This window comes from Saccoglossus kowalevskii, chromosome 13, assembly GCF_978046115.1.
Source record: "Saccoglossus kowalevskii chromosome 13, keSacKowa6.1, whole genome shotgun sequence".
Classification (NCBI taxonomy): domain Eukaryota; kingdom Metazoa; phylum Hemichordata; class Enteropneusta; family Harrimaniidae; genus Saccoglossus; species Saccoglossus kowalevskii.
In genome coordinates, this window is record NC_140653.1 from 1,827,978 (window position 1) to 1,855,136 (window position 27,159).

A 27,159-nucleotide genomic window follows, 5' to 3' on the forward strand; every position below is an offset into this window, starting at 1 on the left:
AAACCCTCAAAGTCCAAGTCAGCGTCACTGTAGCCGTCAAACAAAATCCCTACAACTTCTTCCTGAAGTTCGTCGATATCGTCCCACACAATTTGTACTTAGCACTTTTAAACCACGGATTCGCAGTCTGTCAGCTTGGTACTTTTCATTCTTGTCTAATCACAATAAAGAGACAAGAAAAGTGGGGTCACTCTTCTGCGATAGCACACGATGCTTTTGTTTACAGTCTGACAATCATCTTTGACCTTTATGCGTCTGCTTTACTGATTGGCTAAGAATGACATCACTACTAGTATTTCATCATAAAGGTAAAATCGTGACATTGCTTTCTTATCAGACTCAACGCTTATCAATCACGGTGAAAGTTATCATTCAGCAAGTTCCGGCGGTTGGAATGTCTCACTATATGGATATCGCGGTGGGCTTGAAATAGAAAGTTTTGTTTTTATCCAACAACAGAAGAATAGTTTTCATGACAGAAATGCAATAGCGGTGATGAAAGATGGTAAAAAAGTTGGCACTCTTCGGCGTGACATTGCAAAATTGCTAGCCCCAGTTATGGATTTGCAAGCTGCTACCAAATATGATATAAAGCCAAAATAACGTGATTCAACCACTCTGCCAGGTACGGGTTGCTACAATATTGCAACATTGGTTTCATTGTCGACGACGCTAAAGCCGAATGAGTGCGTCACTTGCTTAGCGGCTCTTCTTATATTATACGATTTGCTTGAATCGTTTCTAAGGAAGCACAAACCAAACGACCGGCCCTTTTTAGGGCTATGACATATTTCAAAAAGAGAACTACCGTTATGATTCTGTAAAAAAAATCTTGAAAAATAAATGTAAATCAGCGGTGAACGCGCTGCCCTAAAGGCAGAAAGCGAAATACCTATATTTACCTATCTAAAGTGGGGGGTGGGCGTTTGCCCCTGCATGGGCTCTAGCCCGGATAAATACGGTAATAAATGCTGTTCAAAAGCCATACATGTACCTCTGATTTGCTATGACTGATGCTTTACATCTCCTACATTACATCATGGCAAACATATTAACATGTTTTCAGTTCAAGCTCTGATTCAAAATCGCTGACTTGTTTCAGTTTTTGACTCCTGTGTCTGTCCGTTTGTTCCACTGATGCCTCAAGAACCGTATGTTGGTTTTTAATGAAACTTGGTGAATAGTTGCTCTGGTTTAATGCGCAGATTTGACTAGGTTTTGGTTGAAATCCATGCTTATTAATTACCTAATTTGCATGATAATTAGCTAATTTTCAGCTGTTCCATTTATTGGATTTTGATGAAACTTGTTACATACAGTAGTCATTTCGCCCAAGCTCCCGCCCGCTTCCGGATTTCAATCGCTTTTTTTTCGCTCACTTTGTTCAATTCGACCGCGCAATTTCCGCTTTTTTTTCGACCTCGCTAATCCGGAAGTATCTGCTTGCGCAAGCGGTCGCTCGCTCGCTCGCTCGCTCGCCTGACAGCGCAACCGCCCGCATTTACAGTTCATTACCTACTGTTTCATGTACAAGTGTATCATTTTTGTTATTATGATGTTAAAATAAGAATAAATACAATCAGAAATTTATAGAACGACCGTTGAAAAAATACGGTGGATCACACTGCCATATAAAATTGGTAATAATACATACGTTTAGTAATAATGTCCACCATAAACAAGATCGAACCAAACATGTGAAATCAAATACGACACTGACACAGACACAACTAATATGAAATAAACCATTCTATTTTTGGTGGAGAGCGAAAAATGTCTACTGTAGAGTACGGTATTCGTTGAGTAACCGTGTGTAGGGTGATGGTTGTCATGCACGCATGGTTTGGGTTTAACACAGGTCAAGTTGTAGTTATGTTAAAATCCGTGGCACCTATAACAATTGAAGAATATCTGCAGGAATAGTAAGACTGTGAAAAAAATGACCAATCGATTGTTATAGAATGACCGTAGTGTACAATTTTTCAAAAAAATACAAGTCTTGCAAATGTAATGTCGGGCAGCGCCCATCTTACTCATCCGAAGTTGTCGAAGCCGACATCAATGAAGATCGCGTTTTTTAACTAGGCGGCTGGCAAGCGGAGTAACACGTTACATACACTTGTTGAATTACAATTATGGTTTTTATTTTTGCGCCCAATGTCTCGTTATAAAATAAAGGATTAAAATTTTGCAGGGTATTCCGTTTTTTGCGAACTCTGGGCGAAATACTTTCATGAGCTGTATGTAGTTCATTTACAGCCAAAACAAAGTCAGCTTGGACATTAAGTTGTGAGACGTGACAAAACAAATGCTGCCAGTGATAGATTACGTGAATAAAAGAACAAAATAAACGCAATCAAAGGCGCCGACCACACGCTTTGGAAATGAATAGAACGCGTTGCTAAGAGGAATCACACCTGCATCTCGACGACGTCTCCGGTCATGAGCAGGGTTTGCCGCGTCTTAGAAAAATTGAAAGTTAAAAAGGAATCAGTGTCGGGAAACCATTCACAATGTGTGCATGAAAAATCACACGCGAAAGCGTTTTTTTTTTCTGTTACAAACACTATGGTACCTTAATCCCGATTAATTCATAAATATGAATCGGTAAGGGTCAATTTCCTGCAATCCTTCAAGATTATATTTGCCTCCGAAAATTTTTCTAACGATGACCTGGAAGATTGCCATGATTGAGTGTCACCATTTCTGTTCTAAGATTTATTCAGTATAATAATACAAATGTTCACCCCAACAGAGGTGGACATACAGTTTTAGCGACCCGAAGAGCTCATTATCAACCGAGGTGAAGCACTACGATAAAGACTTTCTGTTCCCAATAAATAATAAAAAAAAAAAAAAATTCTCGTTCCCGACATTATGAAATTCTTTCGTTTTGGGGGAAAAACCCGGGGAAAAAAAATGATTTTGACAAGATAATTTAGAAATTGATATTAAGAATAATTCATAACGAAATGTATTCCATATGTACCCATAATTTTTTTCATAATTACTGATTACACACGAATATTACAGATAAAAATAATTTGCTATACATGTATTATCTATATATGTGCCTTTTATTTGTCTTGAATCGTGACTGAAAGGAGCTGGATGAAATTACAAACTATGTAGTGTGCTCGACAACTCATTTATGAACAACAATTTTAATAAATATGATTTTACTTGGTAAAATTACTGTATTTTTCTACATAAAAACAAAAGAATTTCACAATGTCTTTATTATCATAGCGTTGTTGGCAATAGTTGAAAATGATACATCCACGTGAACCTGCTTATATGAGATCGAAGGAGTCTCTGTTTTCAACAGCCGTATACATCTAACTGCATCATCGCTAAGTTTCCTTGGTGGACCACGAACTCTGTTCCTTATTTGCACGTTATCATGTTCACACAATCGCAGACATTATTTGTAAGGATGCCCTTTGAAATGGCACATTTTCTCGATGTTTTAGCGAGTACTCCGCGGGTATATGGCTTGTTCTCACATCAGCATAATTTTCCTCGAGTTCACTCATCGCTTTCCCACATGCACTTCTCGTTCTTTGCTGCTAACTTTTTTTGCACTCTAATATGTTGTTGTTTTTGTCTTTCTAAACATTGAGTTTATTTTTGACATTCAACGAGATCGCTTGAATTTTGAATTTGATGACGGTTCGAATTTATCCACTTTTACAGTGATCAACATTGCGTTCGAGTAGAGTTACTAGTAATTACAAGCCTGATTTACATTTTTCTTGCGGTGTTTTTCGTCAATGTATTAAATATAAATGCTTTAGGAAATAACATACATGTAATTATATTGCGCGAGTGAAAGAGTTTGGTGAGACTGTCACAACACATTTTATTTATTTCCAACGCGCGTGGTCTGATTGCGTTTATTTTGTATTTTTGTTTTCAAAATGTATCACTGGCTGCGTTTGTTTTGTTTTCCTCTCTTTCATTTTTCGTCCGGCTGCTGCCAATCCAATAATTCGTCGCCGCATGTACTCAGACAAACGATTAATCGTCACAGTCATTATACTAGTAGTTTAAGTCCAATTGATTTGTAGAAATTCAGCTATGCGATAATTATATGTGCAGTTTTGTTTTGCGCACCCAGTCACGAGCAAAAGTTAACCAATAGATTTTCTGAACTACAGCATCATTACTTATGCAAATTGAGTAAAGGTCATAGTGTGAGTTGCGTTCGCAAATAACAAAGTGTCAAATTATTTTGAGCGCCGTTCGGAATAAATTTAGTCAAAATCACACACAGAAACACACAACACACAAATACTAGTACTCAATACATATCGCGATTGACCAGTTATATAGCTGCTTGAACTACACACACAAGGACGTAAATATGTAAATACAGGTCACAGTTCGACTTGCGTAGCAAACGTTACAATGTGTCAAGAGATTTAAAGGCATCTTTGTTCCAACACAGAGAAGCAATAGGCGTTGTGTTTTGAATCGTCATTAAAACCTAAATTTATTACAAATAAAAACTTAAGTTTATACATACAATGTACGATCATTGTTACTCCAGCGGTCGGTTGGCAAGCGGACGATGTTTCTGAAGCCAGCCATAGCAAGAGCGAGCGAGCGAACAAAAGCGAACGAGCGAAAAAAATAGCGGTCGGTTTCCAGGAGGAAAGCAGTGAGCGGTCGGAAATTAAGCGATAAGAGGTCGGAAAAAAAGCAATAAAAGCGGGAGGTTGGGCGGAATGAGTACTGTAGATGTCTGGACTAAATCACAGATGTGATTAGTTTTGGGTAAAAATCCATTCATATAATTAACCTAATTTGCGGCTTCTATTAAAATGGTACAATGCAACAGAGAGGATGTGGCTTCTATTAGAGATCTACACATATGAGAAACGGTGAATTATTAGTTCTCAATTGTTCAAAAAGGATGTGTGCGGCTTCTAATACAGATTTTACGGGAGTCAAGTTTTGGCTTTTCCACTGATATCTCAGGTACTAATCATCACATTTCAATGAAACTTGCATAGATACATAGGACGATGCACAGACAGATATGTGCATAATTAATCAATTTTCAGCTTTTGATATTTCAAGTACTATTACTTCATTACTTTTCAATGAAACTTGGTACATAGATGCTCTAGAACAATCCAAAGACCCGCTCAGTTGTGGGTTAAAATCAGATCATATTAATTACCTAATTTGCATAATAAATCATAATTTTTGGTTCTAATCACATTTCAATGAAACTTCGTACATACAGATGGTCTGTGACAGTACTTATCTTAATTCAGTGAATCTCAGTACATAAGTTCTCTAACAAAATGTGATGGTCAATTTAGTTTTAGGTTTATATACATCTATAATAATTACCTTATTTGCATAATCATTTACTTTTCAGCTTTCCACTAATTTAGTTAGGATTAATCATCACATTATAATGAAACCTTGAACATGTGCACCATGAAACAATGTACAGATCTAAATCTATGCATAATAATTGCTTAATTTGTATAATAATTCATTTGGTTCATTGGGGTAATCCACAGACATGATTAGTTTAATTCAGTTGATGAACATGCATATTGATTATCTATTATTAGTCCATTTCTGATTTCGAAAAAAATTAGATTTAAATTGAATTCATTGCAGAGGTGCTCTGGAACTAATTAGACTAAAAACCATGGATGAAAAATCAAATGTATTTTCTGTATGTATTCATATGAAAATTGGTGCTTACAAGTCTTAGTGGGGGATTTGGATTATAACACGATCTAAATCCAACGTTAAGCCTATAAACGTTCCATTGTTTTTAGTGCCAAATCCCTTTGTTAAGTACAACAACAAATATTTCGTTGGTGTTTGTGAGCTCTTGTGTGATTGGTCAATGCATGGACAGCTCTTCCACTTCCGTGTTTTACTCCCTATCAATTTGGGCCCTGTTTAACCATAGACAGTATAGTAATATAGTAACACCAATGTCAAACGCCGTATGCCCAATGTAAGCTGGGCTGGAATATTATGATGAGCAAGTAAACAATAACGTCATATTTACTTCCATGCGATGTCACTACTTTCGTATCGAACTACAAGTATCTTTCCGCAATGCGCATCTTCCGAACACACAATAGTTATCCGATGTTCTCGTGAACGTGGTTCACTAGTAAAAAATATGACTTTTAATATATATGTTCCTGTTTAATTGAATAAAATTAAAAGTTAGTTTCAGATGGCAGTAATGTTTCCGTACATGTTATATTCAGTCTGTACCCCGTTTTCGACAAAATATTTGAATATTTTTGTTTTCTTGGTGTATGAATCTTATTATGTTATTGTTTACCGACTATGCCGTTTTTTATTTTTCTCTGCCACGCATTTTTTTTTCAAACAGACTTTGAATCCGTATGTTCTCTCATCTGTCCCATCTTGACAATAGCTCACACTCTTTCAACCGGAATTCATGTCTAAGGTTGTACCCCGTTTTCGACAAAATACTCGAATATTTTAGTTTTCATGATGCATGAATCTTCTTATTATGTTATTTTCCACCGACTGTGCTCGGTTTTTGTTGTTCTCTGTCTTGCACTTATTTTGAAATTAACTTTCAATCCGTCCGTTTTCATGTCTGTCGTCATCTTGACTACTTATTCACACTCTTTCAAACGGAATGCATGTGTAAGTGTGTACCCCGTATTCGACAAAATACACAAATATTATTGTTTTCATGATGCATGAATCGTCAAATTTTGTTATTTTCACTGACTACACTTGTTTTTTGTTGTTGTCTGTCTCGCATTTTTTTAATAGACTTTCATTCCGTTTTCACGTCTGTCGCCATCTTGACTACACGTCCAGTCTTTCAGCCTGAATGCACGTCTACCTATGTTATACCCTGTTTTTATTAATAATTTCAACAAAATAACTTGAATACTTGTGTATAAATGAGGCACGATTGTCTTTATTATTCTATTTTCACTATTTTCGGTTTTTTGTTAGTGTTTCAAGGAGTTTCTTTTACGTGACGATCAAGAAAATGCAAATCTTCGCTATTTCCGATGTTGATGCCCGGGCTCTGAATCACACACACAGAGTTGTTAACATGAATTGCTGTGTCTACTGCGTTTGGATCTTCTTCACTATCATTTCCACCGTCATCAAAATCCGGAAAAAAAAAACATCGAGCAAATCATCTACACACGGGAACTCGTGATCAGCAACGGCCATTTAGAATACCCATGGAATACCGTAGGCGACTCTCATCAATGAAATTACGCAGTCCGCTTCATTGATTGTTTAGTTTGATAATTTATAAACATATATTCAGTGTGAGACTGTTGCTTTCAAGTTGTGTTAATACAAAGATGATTTAAACTTGTCCCTTCCGTTACCAACGTATTCAATATACGGAAATAGCATGTGTGTGCGTTTGCGTGAGTGAAAGATGCAGGCGAAATTTCTCGTCAGTTCTATTTATTTCGAACGCGCGTGGTCGGCGCCTTTGATTGCGTTTATTTTGTTCTTTCATTCGCGAAATCTATCACTGGCACCGTTTATTTTGTCATGTCTCACAACTGAATGTCCAAGCTGACTTTGTTTTGGCTGTATATAGGTTGGTTGCCTAATTAACTAATTAAAATACCTGTCAGGCATCTCTACCTTAACGAGAAATCGAAATCGAAATAAATATTTAGTTTATGTTAACGGTTAGTTTAAATCAGCTTAACTTTTTTCCAGCCTACCCTGCTACAATAGAATCGCTGGAGTTGCTTGTCCTTCCTACTATATTGTCTATGGTTTAACTCCGGGGTTACGTCCAAACGCCACCCTTTTGACTGGAGATCTGTGTTAGAAAATAAACCTTTGTTGTTGCGGTGTACGCAAGAAGATGAACTACTTATGTTTTTAACATCACTTCACCTATTAACAATTCATCCCTAGACGTGATAATTTCATTTTAATAGTAAAAATCTGTTCTCAAAAATCCAAATAATCACAACTTCACCGAAATTCATTTTTAGCTCCGCTGTCGACATTGTCGAGCGGAGCTTATCATATGAGTGATTGTCCGTCGTCGTCCGTGTCAATGTTTTACTTTTTCGACTTCTTCTTGAAAACTACAAGCCTGAATGCTTTGATACTTGGTGTATATGTACCTTGGGTAGACCTCTCTTAGGTTTGTTCATTTCATGTTGATATCTTCAATTCTCTAATTTTGGTGAATATTTTTGTCATTTTTGGTAAAAAGTGATATTTTCGACTTCTTGTTAAAAACCGCAAGTGCAATTGCTTTGATATTACATATATAGGTACTACATGTAGACCTCTCTCAGATTTGTTCATTTTGTAATGATATTTTTAATTCTCTAATTTTGGTGAATATTTTTGTCATTTTTGGTAAAAAGTGATATTTTCGACTTCTTGTTAAAAACCGCACGTGCAATTGCTTTGATATTACATATATAGGTACTACATGTGGACCTCTCTCAGATTTGTTCATTTTGTGATGATATCTTCAATTCTCTAATTTTGGTGAATATTTTTGTAATTTTTGGTAAAAAGTGATATTTTCGACTTCTTGTTAAAAACCACAAGTCCGATTGCTTTGATATTACATATATAGGTACTACATGTGGACCTCTCTCAGATTTGTTCATTTTGTGATGATATCTTCAATTCTCTAATTTTGGTGAATATTTTTGTAATTTTTGGTAAAAAGTGATATTTTCGACTTCTTGTTAAAAACCACAAGTCCGATTGCTTTGATATTACATATATAGGTACTACATGTGGACCTCTCACAGATTTGTTCATTTTGTGATGATGTCTTCAATTCTCTAATTTTCGTGAATATTTTTGTAATTTTTGGTAAAAAGTGATATTTTCGACTTCTTGTTAAAAACCAATTGTTCAATTGCTTTGATATTACATATTTAGATACTACATGTAGACCTTTCTCAGATTTGTTCATTTCGTGATGATATCTTGGATTCTATAATTTTGGTGAATATTTTTGTCATATTTGGTAAAAAGTGATATTTTCGACTTCTTGTTAAAAACCAAAAGTTCAATGGCTTTGATATTACATATATAGATACTACATGTAGACCTTTCTCAGATTTGTTCATTTCGTGATGATATCTTCAATTCTCTAATTTTGGTGAATATTTTAGTCATTTTTGGTAGAAAGTGATATTTTCGACTTCTTGTTAAAAACTGTAAGTCCGATTGCTTTGATACTATACATATTGTTCATTTTCTGATGATGTCTTCAGTTCTTTAATTGAAATGTGCATTTCTAACAGCGGAGCTATCTCAGCCGATAGGCTGCTTGTCTATTCTTACCCACAAGCCACACCCAGACCATTCATCAAAACGAGTGGTCTGGGGTATAATAGTACTCTGACCCATGCTGAGGACTTCCTGTTTGTAATGCTATATGATAAATCAGATTAACTATCACATGAAACCAAAGACAATTGTCTTTGGTGAAACCAAATGAAAATCATTCTAAAATAACGTACAAATGTACTTATACCCAATTGATTCTGGAAAAAAATGACATTTGCAATAATAATCGACGAGCAGGTCCGGGTAGTAATGTTCGGTTGACGAAATAGACGATACAACAGTACTGATTGGACCTACATGAATGCTACTCTATTTCACATAACCAAATGTTGTTTTTTGCTGTTGTACATTAACTTGCAAAACGAGTCTGTTTCGATCCATCATCGCTTAAGCAGCATACAATTTATTTATTTTTTGACTCATTTAAAAAATATGAACGGTGTCAATATTTAAAACTGCATTTTGTCTGTCTCTAGCGTGCCTCAGAATGATATAGATCTTGGTCGATCGTATTTTTACAAATGACCTGAATGTACAGCACTAATTTCACCCAACCTCCTGCTCGCTTCTGCTTTTCGATTATCATTTTTAATCGCTTTTTCAACCGCCTGTTGAATAATTTTCGCTTATTTTTTCGAGCGCGCGAACCGAGAAATATCGCCCGTCTGCATGCTCGCATTTTAAATACATGGCCGTGGCATCAATATGTTCCTGGTGTATCTGCTCTCTGCCCTAAGGAGTTAGCATTGCCTGTATCACGTAATTGTCTCGATAATCATGTTGTTGAAACGATATAGCAGCCCTGGATTCAAACGGAACACAGTCCCGCTGTACGTTCGCGAACGAAACAAAGTATGATGGTTTGGAAGTGTCGCTCGAAATTAAATAATGGTTAATAATCATTGAATCCTCAAACTTTAGCACTAAAACAACCATTTCGACAACTCATGTGCCAGTGTTCAGTGTTTGAACAAGCGGTCAGTGTTTTTAATAAGCGAGTGAGAAAAAAAAGGGATAAAAACATGGTCGTGTTTCCGGTCGGAAATTAAGTGATATGTTATAAAATGTTATAAAAGCGAAATATTGGGCGAAATGAGTATTGATGCCCATTTATAGCTTTACATGCGTCACTAAATGGGGACATGGTTAAAGTTGGTAGTACCATGGAAGGTACTAATCCATGGTAGTACCAGTACTAGTATACGCGGGGAGGGAGTCCAGAGAGGGAACAGCCAGCATCCCTTTTACGGGAAAACGTGAAATCTCGACGGATTTGTTTCGTTCTCACATGTAATATTAGGTTTTGCGGGCTTCTGAGTTCAAAAATGATGACGAAATCAGCTAAAAAGCAAGCGTTTAGAAACATACCTATGCAGAAGTTGGTTTGCCAGTACTTAATCTATTTTTAACACCTAGGCTACTCTATTGACATTGGTTGTTTATTTCATGGATTTGGCACTTGAGGTAGCTGATAAGCCGTGTCGAAAACGTGCACAAAACGACCATTCTGTGCACGTTTTCGACACGGATTAAAAACCAGTTGTAAGCACAAATTTTCATATGTTATAAATTTTGATAATGTGAATCACATTTTTTCATCTCATTATGCATCTCAATTAGCAGACAAAAATTAGTTGCCAAGCTTCTTTTTTGAACAGCAAATCTTAAATTTTGAATTCATTTTAATGTGTCTCCAATACTCTCAGCACACATGAGTTCTTTCTAAGCTTTCTTTGATTATCATATGTATTGTGGATTCAAGAGTGGTGTTTATTGCTCACAGGAAAACATTTGGTTTTTGGTAAAATACATAATTTCAGTGTCTTTAATTCATTAAGTGTTTTTTTCTTTTTTTCTTGGCAGCCATGTGTAGAAGTTTTATTCTTAACTTTATTTCATGAGTACAGAGAAACACTGACTCCTCTGTTGCTGGAGATGATCCAAAGCACAAAAGGTGAGGTACTCACTTCTGACAATGACTAAATAGTTTACATATTTAACTGTAATATTCAACATTTTAGTTGCACAATTGGGAATGATACTTGGAAGCAAACCTAAAAAAGAAAACAACCATGTCATGAGAAAGTAATTGATAAGAAAACCTAAGTGGTGTCTGGGCCTAGAATATGAACATTGGATGTTTTCGCGCCAACATATACGGTCTCATCTATGACTTTCTCTGTCTTATCCCATGTCACTCTGTCATTGCTGATTTATTTATTAGTGAAATTATAATTCCCATCAATTATTTGTCCTGTATAGATTCATTTTTTTATAAAATGTATTTGTCTTCTTTGCTCTAGGCATGACAAGTATTGATGACATGGCTGTGTTGCTACAAAAAGATGCAGGTAGTTTTAAATTGATTTATTATGTACACATTACTATCCTATTATAGTAGCCTTCAGTGGTACCACAGTGTTCTCCCCAGGCTCAGAGGCAAGCATGGCGGTCTAATTTGCATACTAATTTGCATATTTTTCAGGATTCACTCTCACAAAAACAAACATACAAGATAGTATTAAAATGTATGAGAGACTTTATTTAAATTACATAATACTTTACATAATATACCATAATTTGACAAGATCGTCATTTAATGTGAACTGTTCCATAAAACTTAGTCTAAACTAATCCTTCTGACTTTGTTGTGCTCCAAACATTGGCTGCCTTCTTTCACAACTTGTTTATTTATATACGTATAGCAGATGATTTTTTTAAAAAAAATAGTATTTATTGATTTTCAGCCCCCAAGTGACTGTGGCTGCCTTACTGTAGTTAAACTCGTCATAGACGTGCTTTGAGCATTAACTGCACAACATTCCTAGTGGGAAAAAATGAAAAATAATAAAAAAACAAAACAATGAGGATTGAGGTTCAAATAAATGTAAACATAACGATTGAATTGTGCCACAATCGGGAACCCAGTGCCGTATGGATAGCATTTCGTCTGCAAAACATGTTGTTTACATGTTGGTTTTGTCAGGTCAACGACAAGGAGACTCGGGAATTTCTAGGAAAAAAAACATGAGGTCACTATTCAATTAAAATTAAAACGTAACAATAGAATTATGTATACAAATCGGGATTCCATCGATCATAGCGCGTGATGATGATAGCAGCGTCGTTCGCAAGACGTTGACAGGCCGCCATCTTGGAAATACCTACACAGGTCAACATGTGACCGGAAGATTACAAAATTCGATTTTTTTTTTTGCTTGGACAAATTATAACATACGCGTACCCATTAATCTATGAAGATATCCATAAATAATCTAAAAAAAGTTGACAGTAACGAGTGATGTTTTTTTTTTTCATGTCGTGTCTATACCAGCCTCGTGTCTAAGATGTTGATTGAAATCGGTGTAGGCCTACCATGTTCGGTGTTCTTACGATCGGCAAAACATACACACACTGGCATTTTATTTCTAAAATTACGAAATCTTACCTGAACAATTGACCTTAACCAGGGAAATGTCTTTTTCCACGATTCATCAAAACCAGCCTCACGCCATTTCCGTGTTTCTACACGCTTCCGTTTCTGTGCTGTGCTAGCGGTGATTGTACGTTTTAGCCGGGCGGCATCACCTATTTTTCCTTTACATGTTTAGATCTCGGTGTTTGCAACTTGAGTGACAATTTGTTCCCCATTGACAGCGTCTGTACTTCACACGTGTTTAACAATGGGACTGTTTAATTCGTCCCGGCAAGTTCAAACCGCCGTGGCGTAGACGGTGATAATTTATGCATGGCGGTGAAGTTGTAAGCTTGGCGGTCCGAGCCCAAGCGTGGCGGCCGGGTCGCCAAGCATGGCGGTACCGCCATGCTTTGTTCTATGTGGGGAGAACACTGGTACCAACATTGTTAATTTGATACCACATGCCAAAAAGTGGTCTACAATTTTAAAGTTAATCAATATGAACAAATTACAATGTTTTAAAATTATTTTAGCTCAAGATAAGCATGTACATGAGGTAGTCTGCGTGCGTGCGTGTGTCAGAACCTGTATCTTAGAAATGCCTGGACCAATCACAATCAAACTTCACACATACATAATATTGTACATATAAACATCAATTTGTTTCACAATCTGGTTCAAGATGGCAGAATGGCGGCCATTTTTGTGTTAGAAAATCATCAAAATCAAGCATTTCTCGGCTGTTTACAGATGGATTTTGTTCAAACTTGGTATATACGTTGTACATTATAGGACCGTGATGCACATCATTTTGTTTTTCAGATAAGATTCAAAATAGCCGACTGGTTCTAGTGCCATATCTCTCTGACTTGCTTTGACTGATTATGTTCAAATTTTAAATATTCATTATACATCATGTCATAGATATACAGATATATTGGTTTGACGACCCTATTAAAAATGGCCGAATGGTGGCCATTTTTGTGCTAAAAAATCATCAAATTTCTGGGATTTGTGGATAGATTTTGTTCAAACTTGGTACATACATTAGACTTTACAGGTTCCTGATGCATTTCATTTTGTTTTTCAGATAAGATTCAAAATGGCCAACTGGCGGCCATTTTGTTTTAATAAATGGGGTTCTAGTGTCACATCTCTGACATGCTTTGACTGATTAGCCCCGCCGGATCTGCGATCCGGGCGGGGGGTATTAATTTGGGTCGTGTCTGTGCAAATGTGTGTGCACATTTTCATGTTACCAGCTTTTTCTCACACATGTGTGATCCAATTCAGTTCAGAGTTGGTACAGAGACAGAAATTGATGGTGCTATTGTGCACATCAAGTTATTTTTTCGATTCTTCAAAGTTTGACTGTGTTTTTCCTTGATTTTTAACATTTTTCCTTCAAAATCCGAAATTACCCGAATGTAGTCCGAGTTTTGATGACACATATGCAGTTCTTGTCTCGGTGAAAATCACAGTCGTTTTTGTGTGAGGATATTGTATCCCGGAATTGTATCTTTATTTGCGCAACGCTTATATGGACAAAATTGTGTCTCGTCAATTTCAAAGGTAAGAAACTGTTCTTGTTATGGTATTTTACACTTTGTATTATTGTTTGTGTCTCGGGTTTGGTGATCGTTAGAAACTATTGCTAACCTGGCGAGATTTTCGCCAGAAAAACTGCCTTTTTATTATGGTTGTAGGAACTGATTATGTATTGTGTAAATTGAAAGTTTACCTCGTGATTTAAGAGGTTTGCAGTGCTCTCACCGGGATTCAAACGTCGTGGTGGTGTCGGCGCAATGCTGCTCTGAGACGCTTGCCAGACTCTGCCTCGCTCAAAATCATTATCGCCATGCTTGATTTCCACAACATTTACATTTGTTTATGATTTCCACAGCTATTGTTCTATAAGAAGCGTCCTCGCTGTTCATAAACAGCCATAAACAAGTTTAGTTGGGTCGGCATGTACTCATTGAAAGTGTTGGTTTATTTACGTAATCCACTGATCACGCAATAGGCGAAGTTAAAAATATGTCGCTACTCAGGAGAGCTTATCCACAACGCTAAATGGCCCAATATAAACGTACCGGTACGTTTATTTTTTCCACAGAAAAATTCCACCCGGTACATTTTTATTTGGGACGGTACGTTTATTTATTTTTCTAAATTTGATTAAAAAAAATCATGCCTTTTTCCCCAAGAGAAACGAAGCCAAAAGATCACACTAAAACATTGGTAAATCTGGTCTTCCGTGTTGCTTTCACCATGAGGTCGCTGAACTGTCATATTTAAATGCTTTATGGTAATTTTAGCACATGGGCACCATCCAGCATTTTGATTGGTTGATTAGCGACTTGACCTATCTGGTCAATAAACACATGGAAGGATAACATGGCGGATATCGTATCGCTTTGGGCGTTAACATGTAACCGAAAACATTTGCTTACGATAAAACTAAGTTGAATTTCATTGCTAAGGAGTGGAAAATCACATTCACATTTAGAGTCATAACTATGGAAAGAATATTTTTATATTTGGTGGAGCTGCTCATATATCATCTGCATACATTTTTGTATGTATTGTGCAGTTTCCCAGCCAGTCAGACTCAAGTAGTGATTGGTTTGCTACTTCATTACATCTTGCAGCCTTTCAAACAGTATATTGCTAGACATGCATCAATTGTTATTCATGTATATTCCTAATTGCTCAGTGAAAACTTGCAATTTCTTTCTGGCTGGTATAAATATATTAAGTAATATGTTTTCGTACTGAAAAGACGGTACACAAATATCTTTTTTAATTAAATTTAACAGCTAATGGGAGCATATATGCTACAACCTCTGCTTACTTTTGACTAAATGTTTTTTTTGTTTTTTTCAGGTGCAGAGCCAGAATTTTTTTCTCGGAAAGCAAAGACACTGAAACTGCATATATTACAAAAGCATACTATTCGCTGCATGTCTGACAATTGTATAAAGTTTTGCAGGTCCTCTTTTTAGTCCCCGTTCAGGCGCAGCCTGAAAAGGGGACTTATAATTCAGGTTTTGTCTTTTTTCCGTCTCCAACATTTTCTCAGAAATTCTACAGCAGGTATCAGTGAAACTTGGTAGGTTGATGAATAAGTGTCTTCCGAGTATGCACGTAATTTTTTTTCCAGATCTGAAAATCCCAAGTGGGTCTTTTTCACGATTTTCATCAAAAATTACCTCTCCCGGCAACATTGACAGAATGTCTGCGCATGCTCAGAATAAATTAATTACTGTAAAATACTTTATTTTTGCTTGCAACATTTTTTTGCTATTTTCGCTGAAGGAATGTTTCAGTTAAAATAAAATCCAACGAATATACCCTTTTCTTATATTTTACAGTCAACTTGTCAAAAATCAATGAAAATAAATTCAATACAAAACAGCCAGAAAAAGTCTTTTCAGCGAATGATAATTCCAGCTGAAATAAAATATTTTACAGTAGATTAGATCTGTGAGTAACGCTGCTGTTATTACGGCACGTGATTTCTCCAATGCGTGCAATTTATTATAGTACTGTTTATACATGTATTCTGTTCGGCTCAGTGGTCTCATTCACTAGTTGCTAGAAGAACTAGTAACCTTATTTGATTTCAAGAACTTCAAGAAGGCGGCATAAGAGACGTGTTTGCAAAGGTAAGTTCTCCAGTTTCTACAAAATTGAATGTATTTTGGGGTACGATTGGTGTACATTCCGTGACGTACGTACGGACATGAATATTATGATGATTGCCAGCTTTATATTCTTGTGAAAAGCCAAAAAAGCAAACAATTGTCTCCAATCTACGAAACTAGTTTGTAAATTGTATACCCTGTCAAATTATTGTACACGGACGATTAATTCATGGGGACATAGTTTCAAGTTAGTAAATCGTTATGCGGTCTTTTGCTTGTGACGCGATTTCTGAAATATCCACAACTCGGGGGGGGGGATGTCCCTGTGTCGATCAATTTATTCATTATATAATAGTAGGTTGCATATGATTATATTCGTATTTTTATGTTGTGAGCATTAAACTGTTAGTTGTAATGAAGATTTTGCCGATCTCGTACGATTCAACATGGCCGATGTGCAGTGACAACACTTGTATGGACGTTCGGTCGAGTAGTCTGCAACGGACCATGAAATCGCCCGGCGATTTTTCAGCATTTTTTTATAGTTTTTTTTTTAAATATTTTAGATATTTCATTCACTCCTGGCGCCTAAAAGAGTCTACTTTATATTTTACCGTAGTCATTGACACCTATTGTGAATAGCCCGAATGGGTAAGCTTCGTTTCGACAATGAGCTGTTATTTCTGCGAACAATGTTAAATTATTCTTTGAATGCTCAGTTTATATTTTGAAAACAACTAATTTTTTGATTAAAAAAAAAATCATGCCGTTTTCCCTGTCAAAATCAAAGCATAAAGATCTTGCCAGAACATTGGTAAATCTACTACCGCGTTGCGTTCACCACGAGGTCACTGAACCGTCATTAACATATTTAAATGAGCCATGTGTAAATGAGAACAAGGCGGATATCTATCGCTTCGCGCAATTACATTCGACCGAAATCATTCGTTTACGATGAAACTAAGTTGAATATTACTTCCAATTTATAAAAATTCAATGAATTAAATTTTTGTGCGTTATTATAATCATTACTGAATAATAATCAACAATTGCAATATTTCGAAAACAAGCAAGTTATTCACTTGCGAAACACAGAATGACCAGATTGTGCTACCGTGATCATTCGCTACCGGTACTAACCACTAAGCAATGTATTCGTGTTTGTATTTATTCGAAACTTCTTTTAGAACATACTTTACTTTTCGTTATCAACAAGATTATAAAAAAAATAATGGATGTTACAGTATGTGAATTTTTTGGGGGGATTCAATTCCAACATTTCGCGATGCCTATGAACCAAAGGCCTTTCACTCTTCTCTGAGTGTGACTCCTAAACCAGAGGTTTTATGGTGCATAAATTGGCACTAAATGAAAAGGCCGTTGAACCTTATTCAAATTTATAAATACATGTTATTATGTATTTCATTATGAAAACTGACTAAATTAAATGTGATCTTATTTTTAATTATGATTATGATTTATATCGATAATGACGTTTTCATCCAATATTAATTGTGCAATTGTTAAAATGCCTACCTACACATTTATTGTTTTTGTTTCTGTTGCCCTGAAATAGACATTTGTAAAAAATAAAAAAAATAAAAAATCATGCTTGATTAAAATAAAAAAAAAAAAGATATAGTCATGTAGCCCCTTCCTGTTACCTGTTTTCAACTTCTTCCAAAGTAAAACTGGCGAAGCCTTGTAATTGCCATAGAATCATCAACTGTAGGAAAACTTGTATGTTATTGAAAATCTTTATTTTGTTGTCTGTGAATTAATATAATATTTGAAATGGCGTAATGGTGCAAAATATTCTCAAACAATCAGTCTTCTGATGACACTACACTGTGCATTTATGCACAGTCAGTATCCCAATGCGCGATCACATCTTACTAAGTGATGATTGTGGTTGAAATGGAAAACTGAATACAAAAATCCAGTAATATCTCAAACGAATTTCCGTCTGCTGTGAATGCATGTTTCGTTGCATCAAATAAATAACCCAATTTTATGATAGAAGCTTGCAATTGTCAATTAGTTCGCCTGATCAACACAGCGTTTTACATAGGACTGATATTGAATCACGGAGAGTAAAATCTGGTGATACTAATCTCTAGAACCACTCAGATTGGTACATATGTCTTATGAACCCACATGTGTATGTCTTTGACTATACTTATTTTAACCTTTTTTTTTTTTTTTTTTTTTTTTGCAGTGGTGCTGTGAACTGCTTCAATTTCGCAAGGCAATTTTTTCTGGGTTCCTACAACATGGAGTGTCAGGGACTTTATTGAAATGTTGTACACAAATTTCACAAAATCCTGAATATATCTAGAAGTGAAAATTAAATGGTTTACAGTATTTTATACCCATTAATAATGATTGAAATGCAATAATATCACTGCACTAAAAAGACTTCAAACAATTATTTGTTTCTTCTTCATTGAAGGGAATGAGCAGACCAACCATTATCGCAACTGGCTTTCTTAATTATTATTACATGTACTTGCTCTGAAAACATAGCTTTTACAATTGTTTAAATTAACAGATGTTGTTCTATGTACAATGAATACATTTTAAATAATAAACCTTACTTTGTTAATAACAAATTGTATTTGACAACATGAGAATGATTCTGATGCCCAGTGGTGATGTTGAAACAAACCCAGGTCTTGGTAATATACTAAGACCTGATTAACAAAGAAGTCATGTACCAGTACATCAAGGTTCACTCAGATTTATGAATGCAGTTTCTTGAGCAAGTATACATGTATGACAAATAGTTTTGTTGCACTTGTGTACTCTGAGATTCTGAACATGGGTCAGTGGAAGTTTTTAGTTGTCAGTACAAAACTAGATCATCGGAAATCACTTTATGATGAGTTGTAACTACAAAGAGTACATATTTATTCACCTGTTTGCAGATGTTCCTTGTACAACTTTATAATCAAATAACTGGGACTGTGACATTTCATGTCTTGTTTTTTCTTTGAGAAGTGCTGTCAACCAAAGCATAAATATGTGTTTCTCTGTACATAACAGTTCAATTTCACACAATTTGTTAATATTAATGTATGATAATAAAAACTTGATAATATTTTTCAGGATTCTTGCACTTTATTTGTATCATTGTCATATGATAAGTACTCTTGTCCTTATTTAGAGATATTGAAACTAATTCAGGGCCACAAACTACATGTAGATCTGTACATAAAGTACATGGGAAGTAAAGTTGTTGGCACAGGTAATGTACACCAAGGATCATTGCAGTTTCTCAGTTCTTCATCTGGTGCTAGTACTTGTATGACAAACGGTATCTTTGCCCTGTTACTGTTTGAAATATCAGAAGTTTTTCGCTGGAACAGTTCTGTGATTGGCAGTGTTCTTGTATTAGGAATACAGTTGTACAAGGAAGTTTATCCAAACAGACACAACACTAACTCTTCAACATACTTGCAGATCTGATTTGCATACTTTCATGTCATTTTACCTGTTGTACTTGTTTGTTGCTCTCTGGTGTTCTTGCTGAGACCAGGATGGAGAGTGCTATAAACTTGAAAATGCCATAGAAATCATGTTTGCCAATTTACATCCATGCCAAAAACTGGACAAATTATATGTTGCAACTTTCAGTGTCATTCATGACCTGTTTGATTGGATAAAGTTTTACGACTTGGAGGCCATTTTTCCCCTCAAAAATCTAAAAAAAAACAAGCTTTTTCTAGCTGTTAACAGCTTTTTCTCAGATATGTGTCATCCAGTTTTGTTCAAAGTTGGTACAGGGACAGGTAATAATTGTTTACAAGTGCACATCGCATTATATGTTTAACAAGTTATAAATTGTCTCAGAAAAGCCAAATGAATAAATTTTTACCCCACCCCCTAAAATTGTAACACATCAATTCTGAACATTTAATAACAGAATTTTAATACAGCTCATAATGAATTAATTCACTCTGACACAAACTAAGTTCAATATAAGTTTTTAAAGTTTTTTCTGTCATGTCTTGTTATGTTCAAATTTTATATATTCATTGTACATGTATTCAAAATGGCTGATTTTGTTTTAATTAATGCTGTTCCAGAACAATATGTCTCAATACTCGTTTGACGATCAGATACAAATGTCAATCATATTCCTAACATGTTTATGTTCCAGCTATACTACTATAAACAAAACTATATATCCTAAATTCGATAACTAACGGGGACTGTACCATGCATGACTTGTTTTCCTTGACTACCATTTTTGTCCTGCAAAACACCAATAATCCACATAAGATTTCTCATCATTTCTCAGGCACACCTAAGCTGATTGCCTTAATCTGTGTTTCTCAGGCACACCTAAGCTGATTCCCTTATTCTGTGTTTCTCAGGCACACCTAAGCTGATTCCCTTAATCTGTGTTTCTCGGGCACACCTCAGCTGATTCCCTTAATCTGTGTTTCTCATGCACACCTAAGCTGATTCCCTTAATCTGTGTTTCTCAGGCACACCTCAGCTGATTCCCTTAATCTGTGTTTCTCAGGCACACCTAAGCTGATTCCCTTAATCTGTGTTTCTCAGGCACACCTAAGCTGATTCCCTTAATCTGTGTTTCTCAGGCACACCTAAGCTGATTCCCTTAATCTGTGTTTCTCAGGCACACCTAAGCTGATTCCCTTAATCTGTGTTTCTCAGGCACACCTAAGATGATTCCCTTAATCTGTGTTTCTCAGGCACACCTAAACTGATTCCCTTAATCTGTGTTTCTCAGGCACACCTAAGATGATTCCCTTAATCTGTGTTTCTCAGGCACACCTAAGCTGATTCCCTTAATCTGTGTTTCTCAGGCACACCTAAGCTGATTCCCTTAATCTGTGTTTCTCGGGCACACCTAAGCTGATTCCCTTAATCTGTGTTTCTCAGGCACACCTAAGCTGATTCCCTTAATCTGTGTTTCTCAGGCACGCCTGAACTGATTCCCTAAATTAATCTGTGTTTCTCAAGCACACCTAAACTGATTCCTTTCATCTGTGTTTCTTAGGCACACCTAAACTGATTCCTTTCATCTGTGTTTCTCAGGCACACCTAAACTGATTCCCTTAATCTGTGTTTCTCAGGCACACCTAAGCTGATTCCCTTAATCTGTGTTTCTCAGGCACACCTAAACTGATTCCCTTAATCTGTGTTTCTCAGGCACACCTAAACTGATTCCCTTAATCTGTGTTTCTCAGGCACACCTAAACTGATTCCCTTAATCTGTGTTTCTCAGGCACGCCTAAACTGATTCCCTTAATCTGTGTTTCTTAGGCACACCTAAACTGATTCCTTTCATCTGTGTTTCTCAGGCACACCTAAACTGATTCCTTTCATCTGTGTTTCTCAGGCACACCTAAACTGATTCCCTTAATCTGTGTTTCTCAGGCACACCTAAGCTGATTCCCTTAATCTGTGTTTCTCAGGCACCCCTAAGCTGATTCCCTTAATCTGTGTTTCTCAGGCACACCTAAACTGATTCCTTTCATCTGTGTTTCTCAGGCACACCTAAACTGATTCCCTTATTCTGTGTTTCTCAGGCACACCTAAGCTGATTCCCTTAATCTGTGTTTCTCATGCACACCTAAACTGATTCCCTTAATCTGTGTTTCTCAGGCACACCTAAGCTGATTCCCTTAATCTGTGTTTCTCTGGCACACCTAAGCTGATTCCCTTAATCTGTGTTTCTCAGGCACACCTAAACTGATTCCCTTAATCTGTGTTTCTCAGGCACACCTTAGCTGATTCCCTTAATCTGTGTTTCTCAGGCACACCTAAGCTGATTCCCTTAATCTATGTTTCTTAGGCACACCTAAGCTGATTCCCTTAATCTGTGTTTCTCAGGCACACCTAAACTGATTCCCTTAATCTGTGTTTCTCAGGCACACCTAAACTGATTCCCTTAATCTGTGTTTCTCAGGCACACCTAAACTGATTCCTTTCATCTGTGTTTCTCAGGCACACCTAAACTGATTCCCTTAATCTGTGTTTCTCAGGCACACCTAAGCTGATTCCCTTAATCTGTGTTTCTCAGGCACACCTAAACTGATTCCCTTAATCTGTGTTTCTCAGGCACACCTAAGCTGATTCCCTTAATCTGTGTTTCTCAGGCACGCCTAAGCTGATTCCCTTAATCTGTGTTTCTCAGGCACACCTAAACTGATTCCTTTCATCTGTGTTTCTCAGGCACACCTAAACTGATTCCCTTATTCTGTGTTTCTCAGGCACACCTAAGCTGATTCCCTTAATCTGTGTTTCTCAGGCACACCTAAGCTGATTCCCTTAATCTGTGTTTCTCAGGCACACCTAAACTGATTCCCTTAATCTGTGTTTCTCAGGCACACCTAAGCTGATTCCCTTAATCTGTGTTTCTCTGGCACACCTAAGCTGATTCCCTTAATCTGTGTTTCTCAGACACACCTAAACTGATTCCCTTAATCTGTGTTTCTCAGGCACACCTTAGCTGATTCCCTTAATCTGTGTTTCTCAGGCACACCTAAGCTGATTCCCTTAATCTGTGTTTCTCAGGCACGCCTAAGCTGATTCCCTTAATCTGTGTTTCTCAGGCACGCCTAAGCTGATTCCCTTAATCTGTGTTTCTCAGGCACACCTAAGCTGATTCCCTTAATCTGTGTTTCTCAGGCACACCTAAGCTGATTCCCTTAATCTGTGTTTCTCAGGCACACCTAAACTGATTCCCTTAATCTGTGTTTCTCAGGCACGCCTAAACTGATTCCCTTAATCTGTGTTTCTCAGGCACACCTAAGCTGATTCCCTTAATCTGTGTTTCTCAGGCACGCCTAAGCTGATTCCCTTAATCTGTGTTTCTCAGGCACACCTAAACTGATTCCCCTAATCTGTGTTTCTCAGGCACACCTAAGCTGATTCCTTTAATCTGTGTTTCTCAGGCACACCTAAGCTGATTCCTTTAATCTGTGTTTCTCAGGCACGCCTAATCTGATTCCTTTAATCTGTTTTTCTCAGGCACACCTAAGCTGATTAATCTGTGTTAGTGATGCAATTTGGCATTAAATATAGAACAGAGACTGTGCATTGTCAATTATCTGATGCCTGCGAAATGGCTGCTTTTTTCACACCTAAAATTATCCATTCATACATAAATATTATTAATTTTTATGTTTCTTAGCATAAATTATTTTTTTAAGTGAAAAAGTGCGTTTTAAACTAAGTCTACGGCAACTTTATTTTTGTGTATTTTAAAATGAGGCTCCTCAGCTTCTCATTTGTATACAAAAATTTCCCCTTGTGACATCAGAAGGGGAAGTTGCTGAGCAGGTTGCATTGCCGATTCATGTAAATGAGGCAAATTTCTTGTGCATTTTTCTCATCTTTGACTAAATTGCCATAATGAACACATAGTATCAAGTTTGTTGTATGGGGTTGAGTTAGATGTGAAATATGTCCGTTCTGGTGTAGCTGGTCACCGTGATCGTCACCGTGATCGTCACCGTCACTGGCGCACGTTTGTACACTATTGCTGGACCCCGGCATTGTACAAAATCAAATTTGACGTCTGAATTGTCAGAATTTAGCAGGTTACTTAGGCACGTCACTACACTGTTTTATTTCGTTGATTGTCTCAGTAAAAAAAACATTCAAAATTAAAATAAAAAGAGAACATATTTTGATATTCTGAACACTAAAGTATAGTGATCAATAAAATAAGAAATAATTTAAAAAACGACAAATAACAGTTACTAAATAAATGACAGTCACATGGAAATAAGAATGTTGTATGTGTTATAAAATTACGGCTCAGGGGTATGGCTTTCTCACATATTTTGGCATTTGGTGGCACACTTACAGCGAGAGTCAGAAATCTGGAAACAGTTGACTGTTTCAGGATAGAAATATCTTAAATTTACTTGGATACAAGTAATCATTTTTAGCAAAAAAATCAATAACTGCTCATTTCAGTAAGACACAGATCTGAAATGAGAAACGTGTGGGTAGGCATTGCACAGACACTTTAAATTAAACTTGGTACATTGATACCAGCAACTGTAAAATCTGTATTAGAAGCCGCATCCCTAATAGAAGTCGCACCCATTCTTTTTGAATAATTGAGAATCAAAAAATCATCATTTCTCATATGTGTAGATGCTCTAATAGAAGCCGCATCCCCTCTGTTGCTTTGTACCATTTTAATAGAAGCCGCAGCTTCTAATACAGATTTTACAGTAGTATTAGTTAGTGTTAGTATCTGTGAGCTGTATTAGCTGACAGGCATCTGATTTAAGAGATGAATATTAAATCTGTAGTCATTATTTGTACTCTATGCTTCCAAAAATACCCTTGGCACACACAGTTGTTTTCCAAGGTTTATTTGATTCTTCTGTGATATCAGAAAATATTTTACAACAAAATCGATTACACAATTAGCAACCATGACAAGAGGGATGATTGTTTCTAAGCTTTCTTTGATTTAATATATTTCAGTGTATAATGCTGCTGGTATTACGTCATTTGAACTCTTTGATGATATTAATTTTGATGAGTGGTTGACAACACAACTTTTACCAGAACTAAAAAACAAGTATCCAAGGTATGTTTAACCACTAAAATATTATAATGGTGAAAATCAATGACACCATTTGTGATTTCAATTAAATGAGCCAAAATAAAGTTTTCTGGACATAACATAGTGTCAAAGTCAAAGACAGTATAGTTGATGATTATTATAAACATGATTGATGTAGATTACTTTAAATGCAAAAAGTCACATTAGTGTTGATAAACACACAAAACCTGTTTGAAGACAGATTCTATCGATACAATATTACACCAGCTGTATCTTTGATGAGCTTCTAATTATTATTTCACTAAATGACCAAAACAAAACCAAATGTTGCACACTGTTCATGTTGAACTGTTGAGCTGAATATTATCTGTAAATAGCAAGTCATTACTTACTTTTTAAAGTGCTAGTACAGTCTATATTGCTGAACACTTATACAGCCACTTGCTATATTTTAGTAAATTTGGTTCAATGCACACATTAACAGAACCTTAATTAAACTAAAGAGCCAACAATTTCATTGTGGTAATATACATGTACATGTACTCTCTTTTAAATTAGCTACATCTTGAATGAATGGAATTGTGAATTGGCATGAATTTTCTAAAATAACATGCTAGCTAAAATACATATTTACAGTACTTCGATGGATCAGCTGTAATGAACAAATACATGTATTTCTTGAACCAATATTACATATTACCTAATCTGTGTCTTTACTGCAGGTTTAAATTGATAAGACGTCGTGTGGTATGGCTGATTGGTCAATGGATTGGAGTGAAGCTTTCATGTGATTTGAGACCAGTGGTGTATGAAGCGTTATTGCCATTACTTGCTGACACAGAAGACACCGTAGTTCGAATTACTGCTGCACAGACTTTAAAAATTGATATCCTTAGTGTTTACCTCATGTTACCTTTTTATGTCCTGCTCTAACAAACATGTTATTTGTCCTATTCCAACAAACCCGTTATATGTCCTATTCTAACAAACCCTGTATTTGTTCTGCTCTAACAAACCCGTTATATGTCCTGTTCTAACAAACCCTTTATATGTCCTGTTCTAACAAACCCTTTTTATGTCCTGTTCTAACAAACCCTTTATATGTCCTATTCTAACAAACCCGTTATATGTCCTATTCTAACAAACCCGTTATATGTCCTATTCTAACAAACCCGTTATATGTCCTATTCTAACAAACCCGTTATATGTCCTATTCTAACAAACCCTTTGTATGTCCTATTCTAACAAACCCTTTATATGTCCTATTCTAACAAACCCTTTATATGTCCTGTTCTAACAAACCCGTTATATGTCCTATTCTAACAAACCCTTTATATGTCCTGTTCTAACAAACCCGTTATATGTCCTGTTCTAACAAACCCGTTATATGTCCTGTTCTAACAAACCCGTTATATGTCCTGTTCTAACAAACCCTTTATATGTCCTGTTCTAACAAACTTGTTATATGTCCTATTCTAACAAACGCTTTATATGTCCTATTCTAACAAACCCTTTATATGTCCTGTTCTAACAAACCCTTTATATGTTCTGTTCTAACAAACCCTTTATATGTCCTATTCTAACAAACCCTTTATATGTCCTGTTCTAACAAACCCGTTATATGTCCTGTTCTAACAAACCCTTTATATGTCCTGTTCTAACAAACCCGTTATATGTCCTGTTCTAACAAACCCTTTATATGTCCTGTTCTAACAAACCCTTTATATGTCCTGTTCTAACAAACCCTTTATATGTTCTGTTCTAACAAACCCTTTATATGTCCTATTCTAACAAACCCTTTATATGTCCTGTTCTAACAAACCCGTTATATGTCCTGTTCTAACAAACCCTTTATATGTCCTGTTCTAACAAACCCGTTATATGTCCTGTTCTAACAAACCCTTTATATGTCCTATTCTAACAAACCCTTTATATGTCCTGTTCTAACAAACCCGTTATATGTCCTATTCTAACAAACCCTTTATATGTTCTGTTCTAACAAACCCGTTATATGTCCTGTTCTAACAAACCCTTTATATGTCCTATTCTAACAAACCCTTTATATGTCCTATTCTAACAAACCCTTTATATGTCCTGTTCTAACAAACCCTTTATATGTCCTATTCTAACAAACCCTTTATATGTCCTGTTCTAACAAACCCTTTATATGTCCTGTTCTAACAAACCCTTTC

At 36.1% G+C, this 27,159-nt stretch overlaps 1 protein-coding gene across 4 annotated transcripts in view; it reads left to right on the forward strand.

Annotated features, from left to right (window-relative positions):
• Positions 1 to 27,159, forward strand: part of LOC102802336 (importin-11-like) — a 133,410-nt gene that overhangs the window by 38,102 nt on the left and 68,149 nt on the right. For all 4 annotated transcript variants that reach the window (XR_014931363.1, XM_085506852.1, XM_085506850.1 and 1 more), the window contains 4 exons: positions 11,203 to 11,293; positions 11,643 to 11,690; positions 24,886 to 24,991; positions 25,690 to 25,853. Coding sequence is in view for 3 of the 4 variants with exons in the window: in XM_085506852.1 (XP_085362978.1) it covers positions 11,203 to 11,293; positions 11,643 to 11,690; positions 24,886 to 24,991; positions 25,690 to 25,853 (409 nt within the window). In the remaining variant the exon portion in view is untranslated. The remainder of the gene's footprint in view (positions 1 to 11,202; positions 11,294 to 11,642; positions 11,691 to 24,885; positions 24,992 to 25,689; positions 25,854 to 27,159) is intronic.